General features: G+C 42.9%; 1 protein-coding gene across 1 annotated transcript in view; it reads left to right on the top strand.

Annotated features, from left to right (window-relative positions):
* ush2a (Usher syndrome 2A (autosomal recessive, mild)) overlaps positions 1-21,162 on the top strand; it is a 1,183,552-nt gene that overhangs the window by 373,159 nt on the left and 789,231 nt on the right. The window contains exon 23 of the mRNA XM_078556364.1: positions 4,285-4,411. Coding sequence (XP_078412490.1) covers positions 4,285-4,411 — 127 coding nt within the window. The remainder of the gene's footprint in view (positions 1-4,284; positions 4,412-21,162) is intronic.

The following is a 21,162-nucleotide window of genomic DNA, read 5'->3' as shown; positions in this document are numbered from 1 at the left end:
AGCTAGCATAAAAGAGAGGGGTTTAAATACTCGAATTAAAGATCCAGAAGCAACCAATTTCTGATGGATTTTTAATATATTTTAATTTTGCATCCAATATAAAGTGTTTTGATGTATGAAAATTAATTGTACAGATAAGCTAAAGTGCATTAAATTATTACTAATAATTGTACAGGAAATTTAAGTTCATTAATTTGACTGATTTTGCAGTTAATATTTCATGTACTTTCACAAGCTTTCTGGATTAGACTTTGGCGGTAATCTTTACATAGGGCAGAATTTTGCCCTTGTCTGGCAGGCTCGGTGGGAGGGGGCGGTTGGGGAGCCAACCACCGCCTGCGATTGGGGCCGGGCTGTGATTTCACGCTGGCGGGCCAATTAAGGCCCGCCCAGTGTGAAATGCGTGCTGCAGCGCTGAGCGCTGCCAGTATGGGGGTGTGAGGAGGGCGAGCAGGGCAAGTGGGGAACTTTGCACATGCACGCGAGTGCGCACTGCAAAAGTTCCCTGAGGCACAGAGCTGCCTCAGAGAGATGAAGAGTTCTGAAAAACAAAAATAAAGAATTTTTAAATGTTAAAAAACATGTCCCCTCATGTGACTCATATGAGATGTAAAATTTTTAATTTATTTTTTGCAGTCAGAAACCTCATCCCGTCTGTGGATGAGGTTTCCTAAAAAGGGCAAAGGCCACTTGGCCTTTTTGCCTGCCCGCCAACTGTAAGGTTGGACGGGCAGCAAAAAACTTTAAGCTAATTAATACTTTAATGGCCTTAATAGGCCTTCTAATTTTTAGTGGGCATGCTGCCGATTCCTGCGCACACTCGCTGACTGAACTATCGTTTGTAATTTTACGCTCAAACGGGTCAGGCACGCGCCCGCCCTCCGATGTGAAAATTCTGCCCATAATTACAAAAGCAATAGAATGATTCTTACCAATATCATGGGGAAAATGACTTTGTAGAAACTGTTCCCAAGTATTCTGCTGAACAGAAATATTCTTAGAAAGATTAACCTGTTAATTGTCCCCCATAATATCAATGGACATTATATTTCACGGTACAGCCCTACACCTAACTGGATGCTACATCAAGTGCGGTGTCCTATTGCAAGATTCTATTAGGTAATGTTGAGCTTTATTTTGCAAGCACCTCAGTTGCAATATTTAACGCTTTAATTGTGACTAGTTGACAGAAAAAGCATCTCAGAGATATCAGCAATTATCAGAGCCAGGCTGCCAGCACCTGCAATTATGCTACCAGCCGGAACCTTCCGGACTCACCTGCAACAGGAAGCTTGGCGAGTGGGAGAACTTAATTTGGCGTGAGTCCAAAAATCAGTTTCCCTATGGCGGGATGAATGTTTGCAACTATTTTCTCGGGACTTTAAAGGCGTATTGAGCTTCTTGACGAACAATATCGGGAACCTTTTTTGCATGCATTAGCATGTCAAGCATGCTCCATAAAAGGCCAGCTTGCCAGAATTAAGATCCCCCTCCAAATTAAGTTCCCCGCAGTAAGAAATTAGAACATTCACATTTACCTCTGCATATAAGTAGCGTGCACCTGGTGAGGTTGACTACTTCCATGACTTTGAAGTGTGTAGCCACTGTTTTGGCTTCTTAGGGACTGCTCAGAAATGACAGCCTCTTGGTTGAGATTGGGTGCTGGTAGGTCAAGCTGTGCAAAGGCTGCCAGTGTGTAAGGCCTTTCAGCTATAGTATACTGAGGGGCTGGTAACTGTGTAGACTGTAAGCAAATCCTTGATTGTATATAGTAACTGCAACTGTGTTGAAACACTTCAGAGTGCAGCATGACCTATGTAGATAATTTGAATATCATTGCACTTCCTGTAATGACCATTTTGATATGTTTATAATGTTCTTTTTATTGTGTTGAAGTACCACAGAATGCAACAGGATCTATGTAGAAGGTGTGAATATTATTGTTATGACAATTTGAAATGTTTTTAGATATTTTATGAATAAAGTATATTTTTTCAAAATAAAAAGCTGTGCAAAGGTTGGACAAGGGAGGGAGGAGTGGGGGGAAGGGTAGAGCAGAGACTGGACAGTGGAGGGAGGCTAAGCGGGGAAGGGTGTGAGGTTCTACTGGTAAGGAAGACAGACAATCTGGGGTTTATTAAAATGGTGTCTGGGGAAGGAAGCCCAACTGATGCTCCTGGCTTGCAACGAGTGAATGGATGTCCGGGTGCCCTTTAAATATAGTTCCAGGACCTTCAACCCCATAAGGTAAAGATGGGGATGGCAACTTCCTGCCTGTCCTGCTGCGACATTCACTGCGCTCCTTGCACATGCATATGTAATAAGCTGAACAGTGCTAGATCGGGCGTAGCCAGTTATACCGCCCACAGTGCGAATTGCTCTCACCACCAAACCTAGATCCCAGAACAAAAGATTCTGTCCAATTATATTTACTGGCTCCAGTTCTGCTACCTATCAGTTACCACATGAACTGGCTCTGTAAACTCCAAATCAGTATGGAAGTGCTTGCAGGTCAATTCTAAATGCAATAAATGCATTGGCAATCAAACTGCATCACAGGGACAGTACTGTTAATAGGAGTCAAGGTTGCCAGCATACTCAACTTTTTTGGCCCCTGCATTTTTCCAGGCTAGGGATCATCTGCATTGTCTGCTGATGTGTTAGCCACAGACGTGTGAGACAAGTGACTGGCTCACAAAAAACAGATACAACATTTGAGTGTAAGCTGAACAATTTAGTGAAATACTGGTGGTTAGCATATCACAATATTTCAGTTGGTCTGACAGCTTCTGCGGAGAGGAATACAGTTAATGTTTTGAGTCCGTATGACATTAAGGATAGAAAGCAGGACGAGCAAGGGACAGATAACCCTCAGATAGACAGATAGAAGCTCAATGTAAACTAGAGGAACAGCACCTCATCTTCCGACTAGGTACTTTACAGCCTTCCATACTGAATATTGAGTTCAACAACTTTAGATCATGAGCTCTCTCCTCCATCCCTACCCCCTTTCCGATCCCCCCTTTTCCAACAATTTATATATATTTTTCGTTTCTCGCCTATTGCTCGTCCTGCTTTCTACCTTTAATGTCACCATGAGCACATTTCTTAGCTAATATCACCATTGTCAACACCTCTTTGTACTTTTGTCTATGACATCTTTCAGCAATCTCCACCTATCACTGGCCCTCTATTCAGCTCTACCTGTCCCACCCTCCCTTAAACCAGTTTATATTTCACCTCTTTTCTATTCTTCCTTAGTTCTGGTGAAGAGTCATACGGACTTGAAACGTTAACTGTATTCCTCTCCGCAGATGCTGTCAGACCTGCTGAGTTTTTCCAGGTATTTTTGTTTTTGTTTCGGATTTCCAGCATCTGCAGTTTTTTGCTTTTACACTATTTCAGTTGCCTTGCTACTGGCTAGCATCTACACATAGCAGGTTTTACCAGACAAGGAGTTTTTCCAGAAGTTTTTTTTTGTTACTTTCTGGAACTGAATTAATGCTCATGACCGCATGGTATTTTTGGTAGCTTTAAAGCCAGCTTTCATGGTAACAGACTGCCCCTGGTCTCTCTGTAGAGCTATTTACAGAAAATTGGTGTGCAGGGCCCTCCGACATGCAATTGCATGTAATTTGCACTGTTGTGTCCTCTTTGAGCACAGTAAAGCATAGCTAGCATAAAAGCCACTGAGAAAATTTGGGTTGCCATGTGATTGAAGCACAGATGAGAGAAAATGAATATTGCCCATCTTTTCTGTGCTTTGCACTCATTTTTCAGATATTATTTAAGCACCGAACCCAGGATAGCTACTTTGAGAGAACCTCCCTCCCACAAAGATTCAATCATGTCACGGTGGGCTCCAATTTTCTTCTTTAGCTGAGTGAGAAAACTGATAGACTTTCTAAATAATAAGTAGGTCGCTAGAGATTACCCATGGCTTTGCTCTGTGGAAGTGCAAAGGTAATCCTTTGAGTTGACATCATAGCAAACACTGGGAGACAGAAGGAAGCAACTCTAGCCACCTAAAACTACTTCAGAATTACTTACCTATCTTTCTAAGTAATCACAGGTCCATGATTCCATATTTAAATAATTTGTAAAACCTGTGTGTTGGTTTATTATTTAACGGTGGTATTTCATTGAATATATTCCACGTCTGTGGTAAATGTTATGAACGTTTTCTCTGCACCTTTATGCTTATGTTTAATGGGTTAAGCAATAGTGCATGTCAGTATATTTGATCCTTATCTAAAGAAGCACACTTCTGTTGTATTTTGACAGGGTTCTGCTGTTGCAGTTACTCCTACTAATGATAGAGGACAAACATATAATGATAACCAGTGGCACCACATCACTGCTACAAGAACTCAGGCTGAAGGAACAATTGTTGTGGATGGCCAATATACAGGTAATTTATTTAAAAGATAACAGCTAGTTGTGTGGATTGCATTAGGTAATAAATGTCACACATATAATATCAGGATGCAAGATATTTACACTTAGAATGTTCCACAGTGCAATGTTATTGCCATATCATGTGTATATTATGAAAAGAAACAAAATGAATACTTGGTGTGTCATTACCCTTCTAACTGTAGATATCACTAGTAAGGTTTATAAATCAAAATCCATTAAAGGAATTTGTGCAAAGAAAAATGAAACTATACAAATAAATGAACGGATAACTGTTTCACTTAAATAATGCTTTCGAAAATAGATTTTGCAGTTGTAAGGATGGCAAAACTGACAGCAATGTCTACATATGCAGTTAAAGGCAGAAATCCATAAGTTGCTGTCAGTGCTTCCTGCTCCTCCACAGGGTACATTGTTAAAGTCTTGGAAGATAGAGATCAATTAGAAATCACTGGTTTTATGTGAAGTTCCACTTTTTATGGCATTAGTCTTGCTGTGGAAAGTTATGCCTTGTTGATTGAGTCTTTAACATGCTAAATTATTATCATGGATGAACAACCTCTCTGGCCTTGAAAAAATAATTTCATATTTGTGGAATATCAAATTTCTCCATTCAATGCTAAAAAAATCCAGAAAATTTTAAAATAATCTTTTAAAAGTTTGTTTATGACATTTCAGCTTCCACCTTAATACCAGGGCAGGATTTTCCTTGCAGGCTTTGGGGTCCCACTGTCAGGCTTAAATTGGGTCAGCAGCCCCACTGTGTAGAGGACAGACACTGATCTGTGATTTTCCCTAATTTGGCCAGTTAGTTGCCAGAGGGCAAGTTCATCATCCAATTAAGGAGAGTGTGCAGGCTCCCAAAGCTGGAGGGCCAGTAGGAGCCAAAAACAGCTCTGCTCCTATGTGTATGCCACAATTTTTATTTCCATCCCTGTAAAATTATAAAAATTAAATGATAAAACTTGCTTGCTGCTTTCTGTCAATCAGAATTCCTCATTGCAATTGGCTGCTTAGCTTGTTTGACAACATCACTGTTGCTAGACCCCCAACATTCCCTATATCTAATGTAGCCAGAATGAAAGTAATGTCGGAAAGAGTGAAATTCACAGAGATCACTAGATCTTTGTAGGCAATTTTCTTCGAGGTCAGCAATCAGTGCAAAATCTGAGTTGTTATAATTTTTTCTTCTGAAGTGCATTATTTGTGTTTGTAGTTTGCTTCTTCACTAATGGCAAAGTTGTTTAATTTCAGTGAAAGGTGTACACGTTCTTTCACAAGTGATAATATCTTAGAGCAACAAAATCAAAATTTTCCGTTGCAGCTGGTCAATGGTCAGCCTGTTATACATTTTTTATGGTGTGTCAGTAATTTTACCACCATGTACTGATTGGAATGATTAGGTATGTCTGGTGAGATAAGAGCTTCGTGATCGATTAACATGTACAAAGAAGAGGAAAAGATCTTCAGGCTCATAATGTCCACTCCATTCCAATATAGGCAGCCACACATTCCACTTACCCAGCCCTTAAGCACACAGCTTCTGAAAGAGGCAAAATAAGGGGCGGGATCATCCCAGATTTGCACGAAGGGTAAAGTGACATTTTACCCACCAGCCGCAATAGCAGCTTTTCATGCTGTATCGTCCAAACCCGCCGCATTAATTATACACTCCCTGGAAACACACCGTTTCCATTGTGGGCGGGCTTTCATTCGCCATCACCTTGCCGCTTCAGCGAAGTGGGCACCATATTTAAAGTCCAGCCACAGGCACACATCTCAGTGCTTCTAGCCCATGACTGCTGCAAAGAAATCCTGGCCCTGAAAGGCAAAATGACTGCAGCCCCCAGGTTCAATGACTCATCCTTCGAGTGCCTTTTGGACACAGTGGAGACTCGCCATGAAGTCCTCTACCCCCACTCTGGCCGCAAGATGGCAGCAATCTCACTAATCAGCTTGTGGAGCCAGTGGCAATGGTGGTCAGCGCCAACACCCTGCAGAAGAGGACAAGCCACCCAGCGCTACAAGAGGATGAATGATCTCCTCCATTCTGTCAGGGTAAGTCACTCTTCTCATCACTCTCAACTCACACACTCATAAACCCATCACACATCCACAGGACCCTCGCTCTGCCAGATCATGGAACAACACCATTCACTCTCTCACACACACCTTCATTGTCCTCATCCCATCCATGGAACCACTTACCACCCACAAATGCCAGGCATACTTATCATCTAGCCTGGCAGGTGTCTCCATCACTCCATCACACTCTCTCCATCTCTATTTATACAAGAGAAGCTGGTACACAAAAAGAGGGAGAGGTCACAGACTGGTGGAGGAATGCCTGAAATCAAGGTCCTCACGAACTTTGAAAATAGAGCCATCCAGCTGGCCGGCGAGGATCTGGACGGGTCCTGTGCTGACAGTGAGATCGGCAATGCTCTACCAAGTGAGGATCCAACAGTGCAACATCCATCAGACAACCATGCTGTGAGTAATGTGTCCTATTTCACCGCCCATTGCCACACACTAATTATCTCCCCTTGCTTCTGTAGACACACCTGCGAAACAGTCGATGGAGTCCACGACCCAGGGCCTACAATTAAGCCCTGAAGAAATCTTTGAAGAGGAATCTGGAAGAACCCTCCTTGAAGTCCCGTTACATTGCTCACCCATACCCTCCACTGGCGCAGAGACACACACCTCAATGGGACCTAGCTTTAGAGTAACCTCGGGATCACAATCTGGTGAGCACATCGCACTGTCTGATCTGCAGCAGGCAGTGGCAGAGACTTCCCAGGTGTCCAGCACTCAAAGGACTGCCTGAGGCTAGTCATTTGCTGAGTCTAAGTCAGATGAGGAGCCTCTGGACTCAGTCATGTCACAGTTGCTGGAGCTTCAAAGGCAAGTTGGGGAACGTCAAGAAGGGATGTCCACTGCACTCCTCAGATTGCCAGGCACGATGGAGGACTCCATCCACCTTCAGGCTGAGGTGATAGCACTGAGGTCAACATTGGTAGGATAACTCTTCAGAGCTTTGAAGAAGAGTTATACGGACTCAAAACATTAACTCTGCTTCTCTCTCCACTGATGCTACCAGACCTGCTGAGTTTTTCCAGCATTTTCTGTATTCAAGAAAAACTGCTGCTGGCTGGCAAGGAGTGGATGCATGCTCGGGTGCCATTTAAATACGGTGCCAGAACCTTCAACCCCGTGTGGTAACAGTTGCACAGCGACTTACTTCCAGGCCATCCCTGGGACCCCCACCTGCGCATACCTATTTGGCTGTTTACCACATGAATGTGTGTGGCCAGCTGTTCTTTGTCACCTGAGGGTTGAGGACACTCCTCCTCAGGACACCCGAGTAGGGCTGGAACAAAGGATAGTGCACGTAACCCTTGAACTGGCTAGCATAGTTAGGACCCATATGACTTCCATAGCAACACCTTATATTTGGAAAAAGTGAGTGAACTTGATGGAGAATTTGCTTGATTTGAGAACAAGTTCAGCCAGCTGGAGGAGGGTGATGTTTCGCGACTGGTTAGGCTTCCATTCCTGGAAGAAACAGAGAGCCTCAGAACTCCACATGGTGGGATGGAGGTGTAGGGGTATTGGACATTCATGGTGAAAAGGAAACGATTATAGCCAGGGAATTTGAAACTAATGAAGTGACGGAGGGCATTGGAAAATTCACGGATAAAAGTGCTGAGATGCTGGGATAGGAAGAGATAATTTCTGTGCGGCAAGAGTAGGCAGAAATAATGGGCCTAAAAGTGTAATCCTGTTTGTGGATCTTGGGAAGGAGTTAGAATTCGGTTCTGCAGGTTTGGGAGACTATGGGGTTGGAATGTTGTTTGGTTGTGGGATCATGGTTCAGGAGGAGGTAGGAAGTCGTGTCAGAGAATTGACATTCAGCTTTCACTAGGTAGAAGTTGGCTCACCCAACAGCACCTGTGCCACCCTTGCTGCAAGTTCAGAGCGAGATAGGTCAGAGTGAATGATTTGAATTTTTTCAGTCTTTGTCCCAGTCTTATTCATGTCCCCTCCCTCACCTCTTTTTCCAGTACATTGATTACTGTATTGACACTGTTCCTGTTCTCATCTCAAACTGGTTAATTTAGTCAACTTTCTTCCACCCTTCCCTTGAATTTGCATGGTCCATCTCCAACAGCCCCCTTCCATTCTTTGACTTCTCTGTCTCCATTCCTGAGGATAGAATATTGACTATTATCCACTATAAACCCGCTGACTTCCATAGCTACCTTGACTACATTTCCTCCCGCCTGCTTCCCGTAAGGACTCTTCCATTGTTGTAGCTTCGCTGTCTCTGTTGTATCTATTCTAACAATGCAGCCTTCTATACCAGTGCTTCTGATATGTCTTCCTTTTCCCTCATCTGAGGTTACCCCCACTTCTACTATGTGTCTATTTAATTTCCTGCATGCATGCTTTCACCTCTTCCCCTTCCTCCCAGAACCGCAATAGGGTTTTCCTTGACCTCACTTTCCACCTCTCCAGCTTTCACATCCAATGGATTATTCTGATATTCCCTTTACCCCTCCTCTAGACATATCTTTGTTGCTTTTTCTGCCCCATTACCACTCACTTTTACTTTGCACATCATGCATTTTGTCATTTAATCTCTTCTGCCTCTACCCTATCACTGCATTTTTTTTTGTTTTCTCCCCCCCACCCCACATTTCCCTGCATCTGTACTTACATAAAATTATATCTGTAACTTTCTCTAATTCTGATAAAAGGTAGTTGATCTGAAACATTGGGCTGGATGACCACTTCACAAACTCAACATCAAGACCAATTCTGGGTCCCAGCCCTGCTCAAGGTCATTGCGCAATGTCTGTCAATATTTTGTGATAGATGACCAATTAGTGACATTCTTACACAATCACTGCTCAATTAGCAATGATTGGCTCATTCAGGAGGGGGGAGGTAGATTTGGTGGGCCCCATTTAAAGGGCGCTTGACAATGATCAATGTAGCTGCAGGCAGATTGTATCATTGCAGAGTGTGCAATAGTGGAGAGTAGCAACATGACAGGCAGTTGTGTAAGGGAAGCTTCACAATTCAATGATGCCCCGCTGGCAGTTCTGAAAGAGGCAGTGAGAGCCAGCAGGAATGTTTTATTTCCTGAGAGTAGCAGGAGGAGGCTTGCCAGCCAGATTAAGAAGACATGGGTGGAGTTTGCAATAGAGGAACATTACAACCGTGCCATCTCACCAGCAAGGGCCAGCATGGAGCGGGCCATCAGCATCATGAAGATGCAGTTCCAGTGCATTGAATGGTTGGGAGATGCCCTTCAGTACATTCCTACAAGGGTGTCACACAAAGTGGTGGTCAGCCATAAGGGATGCAGGAGCAGCGGACTGACATGCACAAAATGCATGCAACATTCTGCAGCACTGACTTATTTGTTACAGTGCACGGGTAGACAGCCAGGTGGTCTCCCATTCCTGGTAGTGCGGATGTGCAAGTGCGCTATGAAATAGCTAAGTGAGATAGGGTTGCTCTAGATGGGGCCACTCCTAAATGGAGACACACTCAATGCCTCAAGTCCCTTGAGTGCGACTGCACCTGCACAGATGCAGCTGGCGCAGCCTGTGGCAGTGCCCAGGTGTCACGGGCATCTCAGCCACCCAGACGTACAGTTGAACAACCTGTCTCCAAATCAGTTTCAGTCACATGGTGAGCAACCCTTAGAAACTCCAGTAATAAAGTAGAAAAGCATCATTAGCATCACTTCAGGGTTCATTATGGTGCAGATTGTAACGCTTCTGTTGATAGCATGTATGTGTGCGCAATGAAACGGGTAGTTCCTTCTTATTGGGGCACAGCAACAACAGCATAAGGTGATACCTTGGTGAGAAGATTGTGGCTGGACGGGACCTTTGGAGATGTACTGTTTGATGGCTATTGCACAGGAGAAGTCTTGGTGGCTTTGAAGTATTAACAACGGTTGGTAGTGATGAGACAGATGTGTGCATGGCAGGAGCCCAATACACAAACTGCTGGCATTAGGAGAGGCATCCTAGATCGGGCATCATGGGCTTCCTTGCCCTCTCAACATGAGCTCTGGATTGGCTTTCAGCATGTCCTGCTAGTCCTCATCAGCCCCCTTCTCCTCCAATGAGGTGGGACGCTCCCTTATATGCTGCTTTTCCAGTTCCACCCGTCTCTGCAGACCCATGCTGTCTAGAGCACAGCAGACACTATGACGTGTGACATTCTTGTAGAGGTATACTGGGGACTGCCTCCTAGACTTTCAAGACACTTTGTTATATTGGCCCTAAATTTCCCTTATGCCTGCTGCTTCTCAGTTAAATCTAAGTATAGCAACATGTTTAAAAATATTACACTTTTCTAATATACTCACTGGGTCCTATTTACCAAGGCTGCCACTCTTCTTTCTAAGGAAAGGTAGAAAAGGAAAGAAGCACCTCCTCCCTGAACTCCCTCAGTAACCAAACCCCAACTGAAGTACTTTTCTGCAGCCCAAAGCAGCACTCCAGTGCAGACAAAGTCAGTACTATAAGACAGCCGACTTTTATACTCTCTGAACCTAGCCTCTGAAAACCTGATTAAGCCAGTTATGTAATTAACTAGTTGCCGCTGCAAGCAGAGCCTGTATGAACCCTGTTTTAAGGATGGACTAAAACTCACCTTCTTCCAACCCTAACAGCAACTTTTAGTTAATTGCTAAATTAAACAAAGACTAGACTTTAGATAGAATTTAACTCTTAATTTAAACCTGAAACTCCCTGAATCACCAAACTCCAACTGAAGCACTCTACTGCAACCCAAACCAGCACTCTAGTGCAGACAAACATCAACGTTGCTGATAGTAATTTTTTATAACTGAAACCTAATCATAAGTGTACTTAAACCAATTTGGTATAGCCATTTAGGAACATGGGAACTTGAATAGGCCATTCAACCTCTTAAGCCTGTCCACCATTCAATGAGATAATGGCTAATCTATACTGCAATTCCTTTATTCATCTTTCCTCCATACCTTCACCCAACAAAAAATCTATTGGTCTCAAACTAGAACATTTTAATCGACTCCATTGCCACAGCTTTCTGGAAGTGAGTTCTAGATTTCCACTACCCTTTGTGCAAAGAAGTTCTTCCTAACTGCACTCCTAAAAGATTCTCTTGTTCTAGATTCCCCATATCAGGAAAATATAATAATTTTCATAATGTTATTGAAATTTATTTTAGAGTAATAGTGGGTTCTGTGTCTTTGTGTGTTTATGTGTGTGGAGAATTGAATTAAAGGCAGCTAGTCTGAAGGATGTATCAGAAGATAAGCTAGGTTTGAAATATTAAATAGGTAAACACGGGGACAGTTTTAAAGTGTAATGTGTAAAGGGAACATTTGTGTTTTTAAATAAACCAGACTAGCTGGAATTCAGAAGAGGAAGTGAAATGTTTCACTTAGCCAGGAGAAGTTAAGAAACAGTGTGTTTATTTTTCCCAAAGATTTCTGGTTAAGTTGGTATTATTATTAGAGGTAAAGTCCAAAGACATAGTGAAACAATGTGAATTTGCATACAAAGACGAAAATATGTATAAAGGAGAGAAGGCTGTGCGTAAGGGAAGGCATTCTAAGATTTAACAAGTGTGAAAAGCCTCTAGCCTCTAAGCCTCAAACTGCTGTCTGCAAGAACTGAAGTTAAGAAAACTCACTTTGAATTCAACTGTTCAGGGTATTGTGTTACTTTGCCTAGGTTTTTAAAACATATGTGTTTTTACTGTTGCCTTAATGGAGGTGTAACTGGCAGTTAGATTAATTAGGGGAGCTAGAAGTTATTATAGTAGTAATTTGTAAACCTATGTATGTGCCCAAAACCATTTGTAAAAATTTAATAAAGGCTTAATTTAGTTTTTTAAAGAAACCTATAAGACTTGATGGCCTTTTTACTGAATTCAAAGCCTGCATCTCAAAAGAAGTACAAATTGCATATAGTTGCGGCAGCTGCTTCAAGTTTCCCTTTTGGGATTTGGGCAGCTTGGTATTTACCATCCGCCTGCCATAACACCCCAAAAGAGGAAATAGTTTCTCTGTATCTGCCTTACCAAACCCTTTCATTATGTTAAACATCCAAATTAAATCACCACTCAACTTTCCAAACTCAAAGGAAGAAAATTCCAAGTTTATTTGAGTGTTTATGGTGATCAGCCATTAATACCCCAGCGCACATTGTATTGTACATACTTTCATTCACACTATAATTTAACTTCTTGACTGTAGAATAATTTTCTTATTGCAACTTCCAATGAATCACTTGACAGTATTATTTTGCAATAGTGACATTACTATTATCTCTCTCAATTTTCAATCAATGTAATTTCAGTTCTATTTTTAACTGTCATTACATTGTGTTCAGTTTATTGAGATGATAATATAATAAAAATAATGGATGACAGGAAGTGAATAAAAGGCTGTAAATCTCATCTGAGGATGTATATAAATTTCCAAAGCTTTATTGTGGGGATGTGACATCATCTGAACCCTGATATTAACCAGACATTTCCTAGCTCCAAAAATTTATCTGTGCATTTGTTCCTGCTTAAAACTGCATTATTTCTATCACCTGAACAATAATAGTTAAGCAATGGTGTTGAATTATTTTGAAGAAAATGGAAACTCCTCGCAATGGAAAATATTGGATTAATGCAGTACCCTTACCCAAATTTCACTGGACAAAATACATAAAAACATTGCTTAATTAATTTTCAGTAAGTTCCATAGCATGTAATGTGTGCTAGTTTATACAATAGTTATGGTGTCTAGGCAGCTGGGTTGAGGGTTTATACTTTCTATGAATGACCATCTGATTTTATGATGTGCCAGTAGCATGACAATGCGTGGAGCTGCAGTGTACATTAGAGAAACTGACAAGGTCTCTGATTGCATGGCTGAAACACAACAGCTGACATTTTGCAGTCAGCATCAAATGACGGGTGCTATGTTCATTACAATTATACTTCTCCACAGATGTTCTATGGACTTTTGTCTTGGAAGCAGCAATATTTCAAAATCCAAAATAGCACGGCACCTTCCAGAGAGGTTATAGGACCTGTGTGAACAGTGCAAGCAATTTGTCTCCTTAACTAATGAGATTGTAAAATCTTGGGTGGAATCATCCCAGATTTTCATTGTGTGGTAATGGGCAGGAAAAATGGTGGCTTATCATCCCAATCCTGCCTCATTAATCATGCATTCCCAGGAAACATGCTGTTTCAATGGTGGGCGGGCTCTTATTTAGCCGCCATGCCGTCGCAGTGGGTGCCATATTTAAAGAGCAGCCACGCGCATACCTCTCAGGGCTTCCAGCCCAGGACTGCTGTACAGAAAACATGGCCCCGAAAGGCAAGAAGTCTGCAGCCCCCCAATTCAGTGACGCATCCCTGGAATGCCTTTTGGATGCCATGGAGGCCCGCCGTGATGTCCTCTACCCCAACTCTGTCCAAAGGAGGTCCAGCAATTTCACCACTTCGGCGTGGTAGGCGATGGCAGTGGTTATCAGTGCCAATGCTGCACAGAAGAGGTTGGCTATCCAACGCAGAAAGAGGATGGATGATCCTATCTGTGCCGCCAGAGTAAGGCAACCATCTCCTCACTCTAAACTCACACACTCAAGCCCATTACACATTCACTGGCATCTCACTGCCAATTCAAGGGACATCACCACTCATTCTCACACACACCCTCACATCTCCATCTGGCCTCATCTCCTTTTGAGACTGCCTCCTCAGCCTTCACCATCTTGAGGCCACTTGCACAGACCAGCTTGTGCCCCCACACACACCCTAGGTTACCCCACTTCCCTATTACAGCCCTTATCCATCTGCCTCTTCCCTTGCCTGAGGCAACTTATCCGCCTTCTCCAAGCAAACCCTAGCCCTGCAGCCATTGAAAATTCACCCCCGCCATATGGCTGGTCTGGTAGATAGAGGCCTGCCTGTGATCACTCTGCTGGAAGTGATGCGATGATGTCTACGAAGCCTGGGACTGATGCCCGCGAGTGCTGCCTGAAGCAAGGTAGGCAAACAAACCTAAAAGTCCTAAGCAGAGTGCAGCCCGCCAGGTGCACATTGCTTATGTACAGTTGTGAAACACAAGCCGACATGCTTGGATGATCCAGCATGGGGGGGATGATTCTGGCAAGCTAGGCTTATAATGGTATGTAGATGTATTACAATGAGGTTCCCAATGTCTGATGGCGGGAAACGCGGCCCGCCATTGATGGGCAGAGCAGATGATTGCAAACTGGTTTTGTGATGTTGTGAAACCGCATTTTGGATTTCTCACCATATTGTTCACTCATGCTACCAAACACACCCAACACCAATAGGCATGGAAAATTCCGCTCCTTGTTGAAGCATGCAGAGTCTAAATCAGCAAGTGTAAATTAGAATAGTTAATTCAATGCAAAATCATGTATAAAAAGTGCAATAAAGAGAAGAAAAGAAAGATAGGATAAAGGGAGGGAGAGGGAGAGAAGTCGAAGAGACAGCAAAGAAAATATTTTATTTCATTCTTATTTTGTTTTGAATTGCCAACAATAATTCAAATCAGGAAGAATTAAACACCACACTTGTAGAAGATAATTTTCAGTGCCAGATAGGTTGTTTGAAAGTAATTAAAACTTATCATGCCATTAAGGATTTACTTACACTTGAATGGACAAGCGTTAGCTTTTCCTGGCATGTTTGGTGGATATCTATCATATAAGTACCACAACTCCATATCCTTGCACACGTTTGAATACCGAATCTCCCTCAACGATATACTGGGGAGCAATCCAACTGGGGCAGCAACTTCATGATCCCTGTGTTTAATTGCAGAAGTGTGGTCATGGGAAGTTGCTATCCAATTTACTCCTTAATAACAATGAACACCTATAGCCTTGCCATTGTTTCTACAGCAAAATACAGGCCAGGACATCAAACCTTGCAACAATTACATTTCCTTGATATTAAAATCCATTATACATCATTTGAACCAAACTGCATGTACATACTTAACATTCCATCAGTTATTATGGATTCATGTCTGTATGTTAGCAATAATTTTCAAACTTTGATTTAATGAGCACAAAATTATGGGCAGTGCAATCCCAAATCTTCTAAATGCACTCTCAATGAATAAGGTTCCCAGCCTGCCACACCATGATGGGAAATGACTGCTTTTGTGAGTAGCCCTGGAGTATCTTCAGGATATACCGTAGTTAGGCCTCTGGAATTATGTGACTCCAAACATTTGTGGTTAAAAATGCACTTTTTACACATACAGTAGAAGGCTGGTGATGAATTACAGAACAGCAATTCAAGCAAGTGGTTCTGATGATATAAATTGTAAGAGTTTAGTTATTAGTGCTTACCCTATTACATAACAAATATAAAAATAAACTTTACGTTATGATGCCTCAGGATTAAGAATTTTTTTTCACATTTGGACTCTTAACAAAATTCTTTAGAATTAAATAAACTCTTTCGCCTTGCTGAGAACAGTAGAACTGCAGACACCGACTCCTCTTGAAAAGTGGTAAATTCGAAAATAATCTGCAGAAGCATCAGCGAATGAGTGGTCAATATATGGAACAGGCTCCCTTGGGAGGAGATGGAAGCAGAGAGTATTGATTCATTATGATAAATTTCTTTAAGAAAATATTATTTTGTGATACAGTATATGATAATTTGAGACATGATGGCTAAGAAATTGGATCATGTTTGAGAAAATGGCACCCAGTTGGCAAGCTGTAACTAGTGGAGTGCCATAGGGATCAGCACTGGGGCCTCAACTATTTAGTATTTATATCAATGACTTGGATGAAGGGGCTGAATGCATGGTAGTTAAATTTGCCAGTGACACCAAAATAGGTAGGCAAGTAAGTTGTCAAGAGGAGGCAGAGAGTCAGCAAAGGGATATAGACAGGTTAAGTAGGTTGGCAAAAAATTGGCGGATGGAATATAATGTGGAAAAGTGTGAAGTTGTCCACCTTGGCAGGAAGAGTAGAAAAACAATATGCTATTTAAATTGAGAGAAATTGTCGAACTCAGTGATACGGAGGGATCTGAGTGTCCTGGTACATGAATCACAAAAAGGTAGATTGCAGGTGTAATAAGTGATAGGGAAGGCAAATGGAATGTTGCCATTTATTGCAAGGGGAATTGATTTTTTAAAATTCTTTCACGGGATGTGGGCATCACTGGCTAGGCCAGCATTTACTGCCCATCCCTAATTGCCCTCTAGAAGTTCCTGGTGAGCCGCCTTCTTGAACCACTGCATTACATGCAGTGTAAATACATCCTCAGTGCTGTTTGGAAGGGCATTCCACAATTTTGACCTAGCAACAATGAAGGAACAGCAATACAATTCCAAGTCAAGATGGTGTATGGCATGGGGGGGAACTTGCAAATTGTGGTTTTCCCACATATCTGCTGCCCTTGTCCGTCTAGGTGGTAGAGGTTGTGGATTTGGAACGTGCTGTTGAAGGAGCCTTGGTGAATTGCCACGGTGCACCTTGTACATGGTACACAGTGCTGCCAGTGTGTGTTGGTGGTGGAGGGAGTGAATGTTTACAGTGCCAATCAAGCGGGCTGCTTTGTCCTGGATAGTGATGAGCTTCTTGTGTGTTGTTGGAACTGCACTTATTTAGGCAAATGGAGAGTATTCCGTCACATTTCTGACTTGTGCGTTATACGTGGTGGACAGATTTGGGCAGTCAGGAGGTTAAATACTCTTCACAGAATTCCCAGCTTCTAACCTGCTTTTCTAGCCACGGTATTTATATGGCTGGTCCAGTTCAATTTCTGGTCAATGTTAACCTTGAGGATGTTGATAGTGGGGGATTTAGCAGTGGTAATGCCATTGAATATCAAGGGGAAATGGTTAGATTCTCTCTTGTTAAAGATGGTCATTGCCTGATACTTGTGTGGCATGAATGTTATTTGCCACTTATCAGCCCAAGCATGAATGTTGTCCAGGTCTTGTTGCATACGGGCATGGACTGCTTCAGAATCTGAGGAGCCGCAAGTGGTGCTGAATATTATGCAATCGTCAATGAACTTCCCCACTTCTGACCTTACGATGGATAAGCCAAAGATGGTTGGGCCTAGGACACAACCCTGAGGAACCCCTGCAACGATATCGTTTGATTGAGATGATTGACCTCCAACAACCACAGCCATTTTCCTTTGTGTTAGGTATGATTCCAACCAGTGGAGAGCTTTTCCCTCTATTCCCATGGACTCCAGTTTTGCCAGGGCCCCTTGATGTCACGTTTGGTCAATGCTGCCTTGATGTCAAGGGCAGTCACTCTCAACTCACCTCTTGAGTTAAGCTATTTTGTCCATGTTTGGACCAAGGCTGTAATGAGGTCAGGAGCTGAGTGATCCTGGAGGAACCCAAACTGAACATCAGTGAGCAAGTTATGCTGAGTAAATGCCGCTTGATAGCACTGTTGATGACACCTTCCATCACTTTGCTGATGATCAAGAGTAAATTGATGGGGTGGTAATTAGACAGGTTGGATTTCTCCTGCCATTTGTGGACAGGACATACCTGGGTAATTTTCCACATAGCCGGGTAGATGCCAGCATTGTCGCTGTACTGGAACAGCTTGGCTAGCGGCACAGCTAGTTCTAGAGCATAAATCTTCAGTACTATTGCCTGCCACATGCAATCATGAATGGTGGTGGACAATTAAACAACTAACAGGAGGAGGCGGCTTCACCAATATCCCCATTCTCAATGATGGGGAAGCCAAGCACAATAGTACAGAAGACAAGACTGAAGCATTTGCAACCATCTTCAGCTAAAAGTGTGCTATAGTACTCGAAGTACTAGTGCCGGAATGTTATTAGGGCCCATGGCCTTTGCAGTATCCAGTGCCTTCATTTCTTGATATCACATGGAGTGAATTGAATTGGCTGAAAACTGACATCTGTGATGAATGGGACCTCAGGAGGAGGCCAATATGGATCATCCATTCTGCACTTCTAGCTGAAGATGGTTGCAAATTCTTCAGTCTTGTCTTTTGCACTGTTGTGCTGGGCTTCCCCATTGTTGAGAACGGGGATATTGGTGGAGCCTCCTCCTCCTGTTAGTTGTTTAATTGTCCACCACAGTCCATGATTGCATGTGGCAGGACTGCAGAGCTTAGATTTGAACCGTTGGTAATGGGATAGCTTAACTATGCCTATAACATGCTGCTTTTGCTGTTTGGCACACAAGTAGTCCTGTGCTGTAGCTTCACCAGATTGACACCTCATTTTTAGGTGTGCCTTGTGCTGTTCTTGGCAAACTCACCTGCACTGTTCATTGAACTGGTGTTGATCCTCTGGCTTGATGGTAATGGCAGAGTTGGGGATTTGCTGGGCCAGATCTGTTTGAAATCTATCTCATTTAGCAGGGTGGCAGTGTCACACAATACGATGGAGGGTATCCTCAATGTGAAGACGGGACTTCATCGCTCCTACCAATACTGTCATGGATAGATGCTTCTGTGACGGGTAGATTAGTGCAGATGAGGTCAAATAGGTTTCTCCCCCTTGTTGGTTCCATCATCACCTGTCACAGACCCAGTCTAGCAGCCATGTCCTTCAAGACTCAGCCAGTGATGGTGCTACCGAGCCACTCTTAGTGATGGACATTGAAGCCCCCCACCCAGAATACTTTCTGTGCCCTTGCCACCTTCAGTGTTTCTTCCAATTGGTTTTCAACATGGAGGAGTACTGATTCATCAGCTGAGGGGGGTGGTAGATGGTAACCAGCAGGAGGTTTCCTTGCCTGTGTTTGACCTGATGCCAAGAGACTTCATGGGTTCCAGTGCCAATGCTGAGGACACCCAGGGCAACTCCCCCCCAAGTGTATACCACTGTGCTGCCACCTCTGCTATGTCTTGTCCCATCGACAGATCAGACCCAGGGATGGTGATGGTCTGGGACATTATCTGTAAGGTTTGATTCTGTGAGTATGACAATGTCTGGCTGTTGCATGACTAATCTGTGGGACAGCTCTCCCAATTTTGGCACAAGCTCCAGATGTCAGTAAAGAGGCCTTTACAGGGTTGACAGGGCTGAATTATTAATTGATTTGGTTGAACCACCTTGACAAGGTGGACGTTGAAAGGATGTTTCCTCTTGTGGGTGAGCCCAGAACTAGGGGGAAATGTTTTAAAATTGGGGGTCGCCCTTTTAGGGCAGAGATGAGGAGAATCTTTTTCCCTCAGAGGATGGTGCGACTTTGGAATTCTCTGCCTCAGAAGGTGATGGAGGTGGGGTCATTGAATATTTTAAGGCAGAGGTAGACAGATTCTTATTAGGCAAAGGAATCAAAGGTTATCGGGGTTAGATGGGAACGTGGAAATCGAAACACAAGAAGATCAGCCATGATCTTATTAAATGGCAGAGCAGGCTCGAGGGGTTGAACGGTCTACCCCTGTTCCTATTTCTTATGTTCTTATGCTCATTGTTGTTTCTGGTGCCTAGATTGATGCTCAGCAGTCCATCTGGTTTCATTCCTTTTTTTAGGCTTCATAGCAGTTTGAAACAACAGAGTGGCTTGCTGGGCCATTTCAGAGGTTAGTTAAGAGTCAAGCACATTACTGTAGATCTGGAATCATATGTAGGCCAGACCAGTTAAGGATGGCAGATTTCTTTCTCTAAAGGGCATTAGTTAACCAAATGGCTAATTCATCCATTACCACTATAAAAGTAGGAAAGTTTTATTGCACCTGTACAGGACCTTGGTTAGACCACATCTGGAGTACTTTGTATAGAGTTTTGTTCTCCTTATTTGAAAAAAAGATAAAAGTGCATTAGAAGCAGTTCAGAGTGGTTCACTTGACTCATTCCTGGGGTGAAGAGGCTTATCTTATGAAGAAAGGTTGAACAGGTTGGGCCTATACCCATTGGAGTTTAGAAGAATGAGAGGTGAACTTTTTGAAACATTGAAGATCCTGAGGGGATTTGATCGGATGGATAACGGGAGGATGATTGCTCTTGTTGGAGAGACTAGAACTAGGGGATACAGTTTAAAAATAAGAGGTCTCCCTTTTAAGATGGAGATGAGGAGAATTTTTTTCTCTCAGACATTTGTTAGTATATGGAATTCTGTTCCCCAAAGAGCAGTGGAAGCTGAGTCATTGAATTTATTCAAAGTAGAGTTGGTCATATTTTTGTCAGACTAGGGAGTCAAAGGTTATGTGGGGCAGACAGGAAAATAGAGTTCAAACCACAACCAGATCAGCCATGATCTTTTTGAATGGTGAAGCAGGCTCGAAGGACTGAATGACCTACTCCTGCTCCTAAGTCCTATGTTCCTATTTCTATGGGTGGCCAAATTTATAGGCCAAAATGTGGTATGTATTGCATGCTTAGGAGGAGTAGGTAACTTTGGACCCAAAAGCTCCCAAACCTTTCCACTACTGGCATTTTCCTTGCCTCATGCCTGGATCTGATGTTGACTAATTGATGGAGATTAACTCAAATAATAAGACTATGGCCTAAAAATTTGGCTATGCCACAGAAGTCTCTTAAGCCTCCAACATATTTGGCAGGAAGTGCACACTCATTGTCCACTGTTTTGATAAAGGCCACAAAATTGACTTGCCGTGAAAACAAGGGGCCTAGGACCTGTTTGGGATCCTTTCTATAAGATTGGATGCCCTAAAGCCCTCCTGAACACCACTCCCTCCTGTCAGCTACCAATTG

Source organism: Cetorhinus maximus, chromosome 14 (assembly GCF_964194155.1).
Source record: "Cetorhinus maximus chromosome 14, sCetMax3.hap1.1, whole genome shotgun sequence".
NCBI classification, from domain to species: domain Eukaryota; kingdom Metazoa; phylum Chordata; class Chondrichthyes; order Lamniformes; family Cetorhinidae; genus Cetorhinus; species Cetorhinus maximus.
The sequence above is the reverse complement of the archived record's forward strand: the minus strand, read 5'-3'. Positions and strand labels throughout refer to the sequence as shown.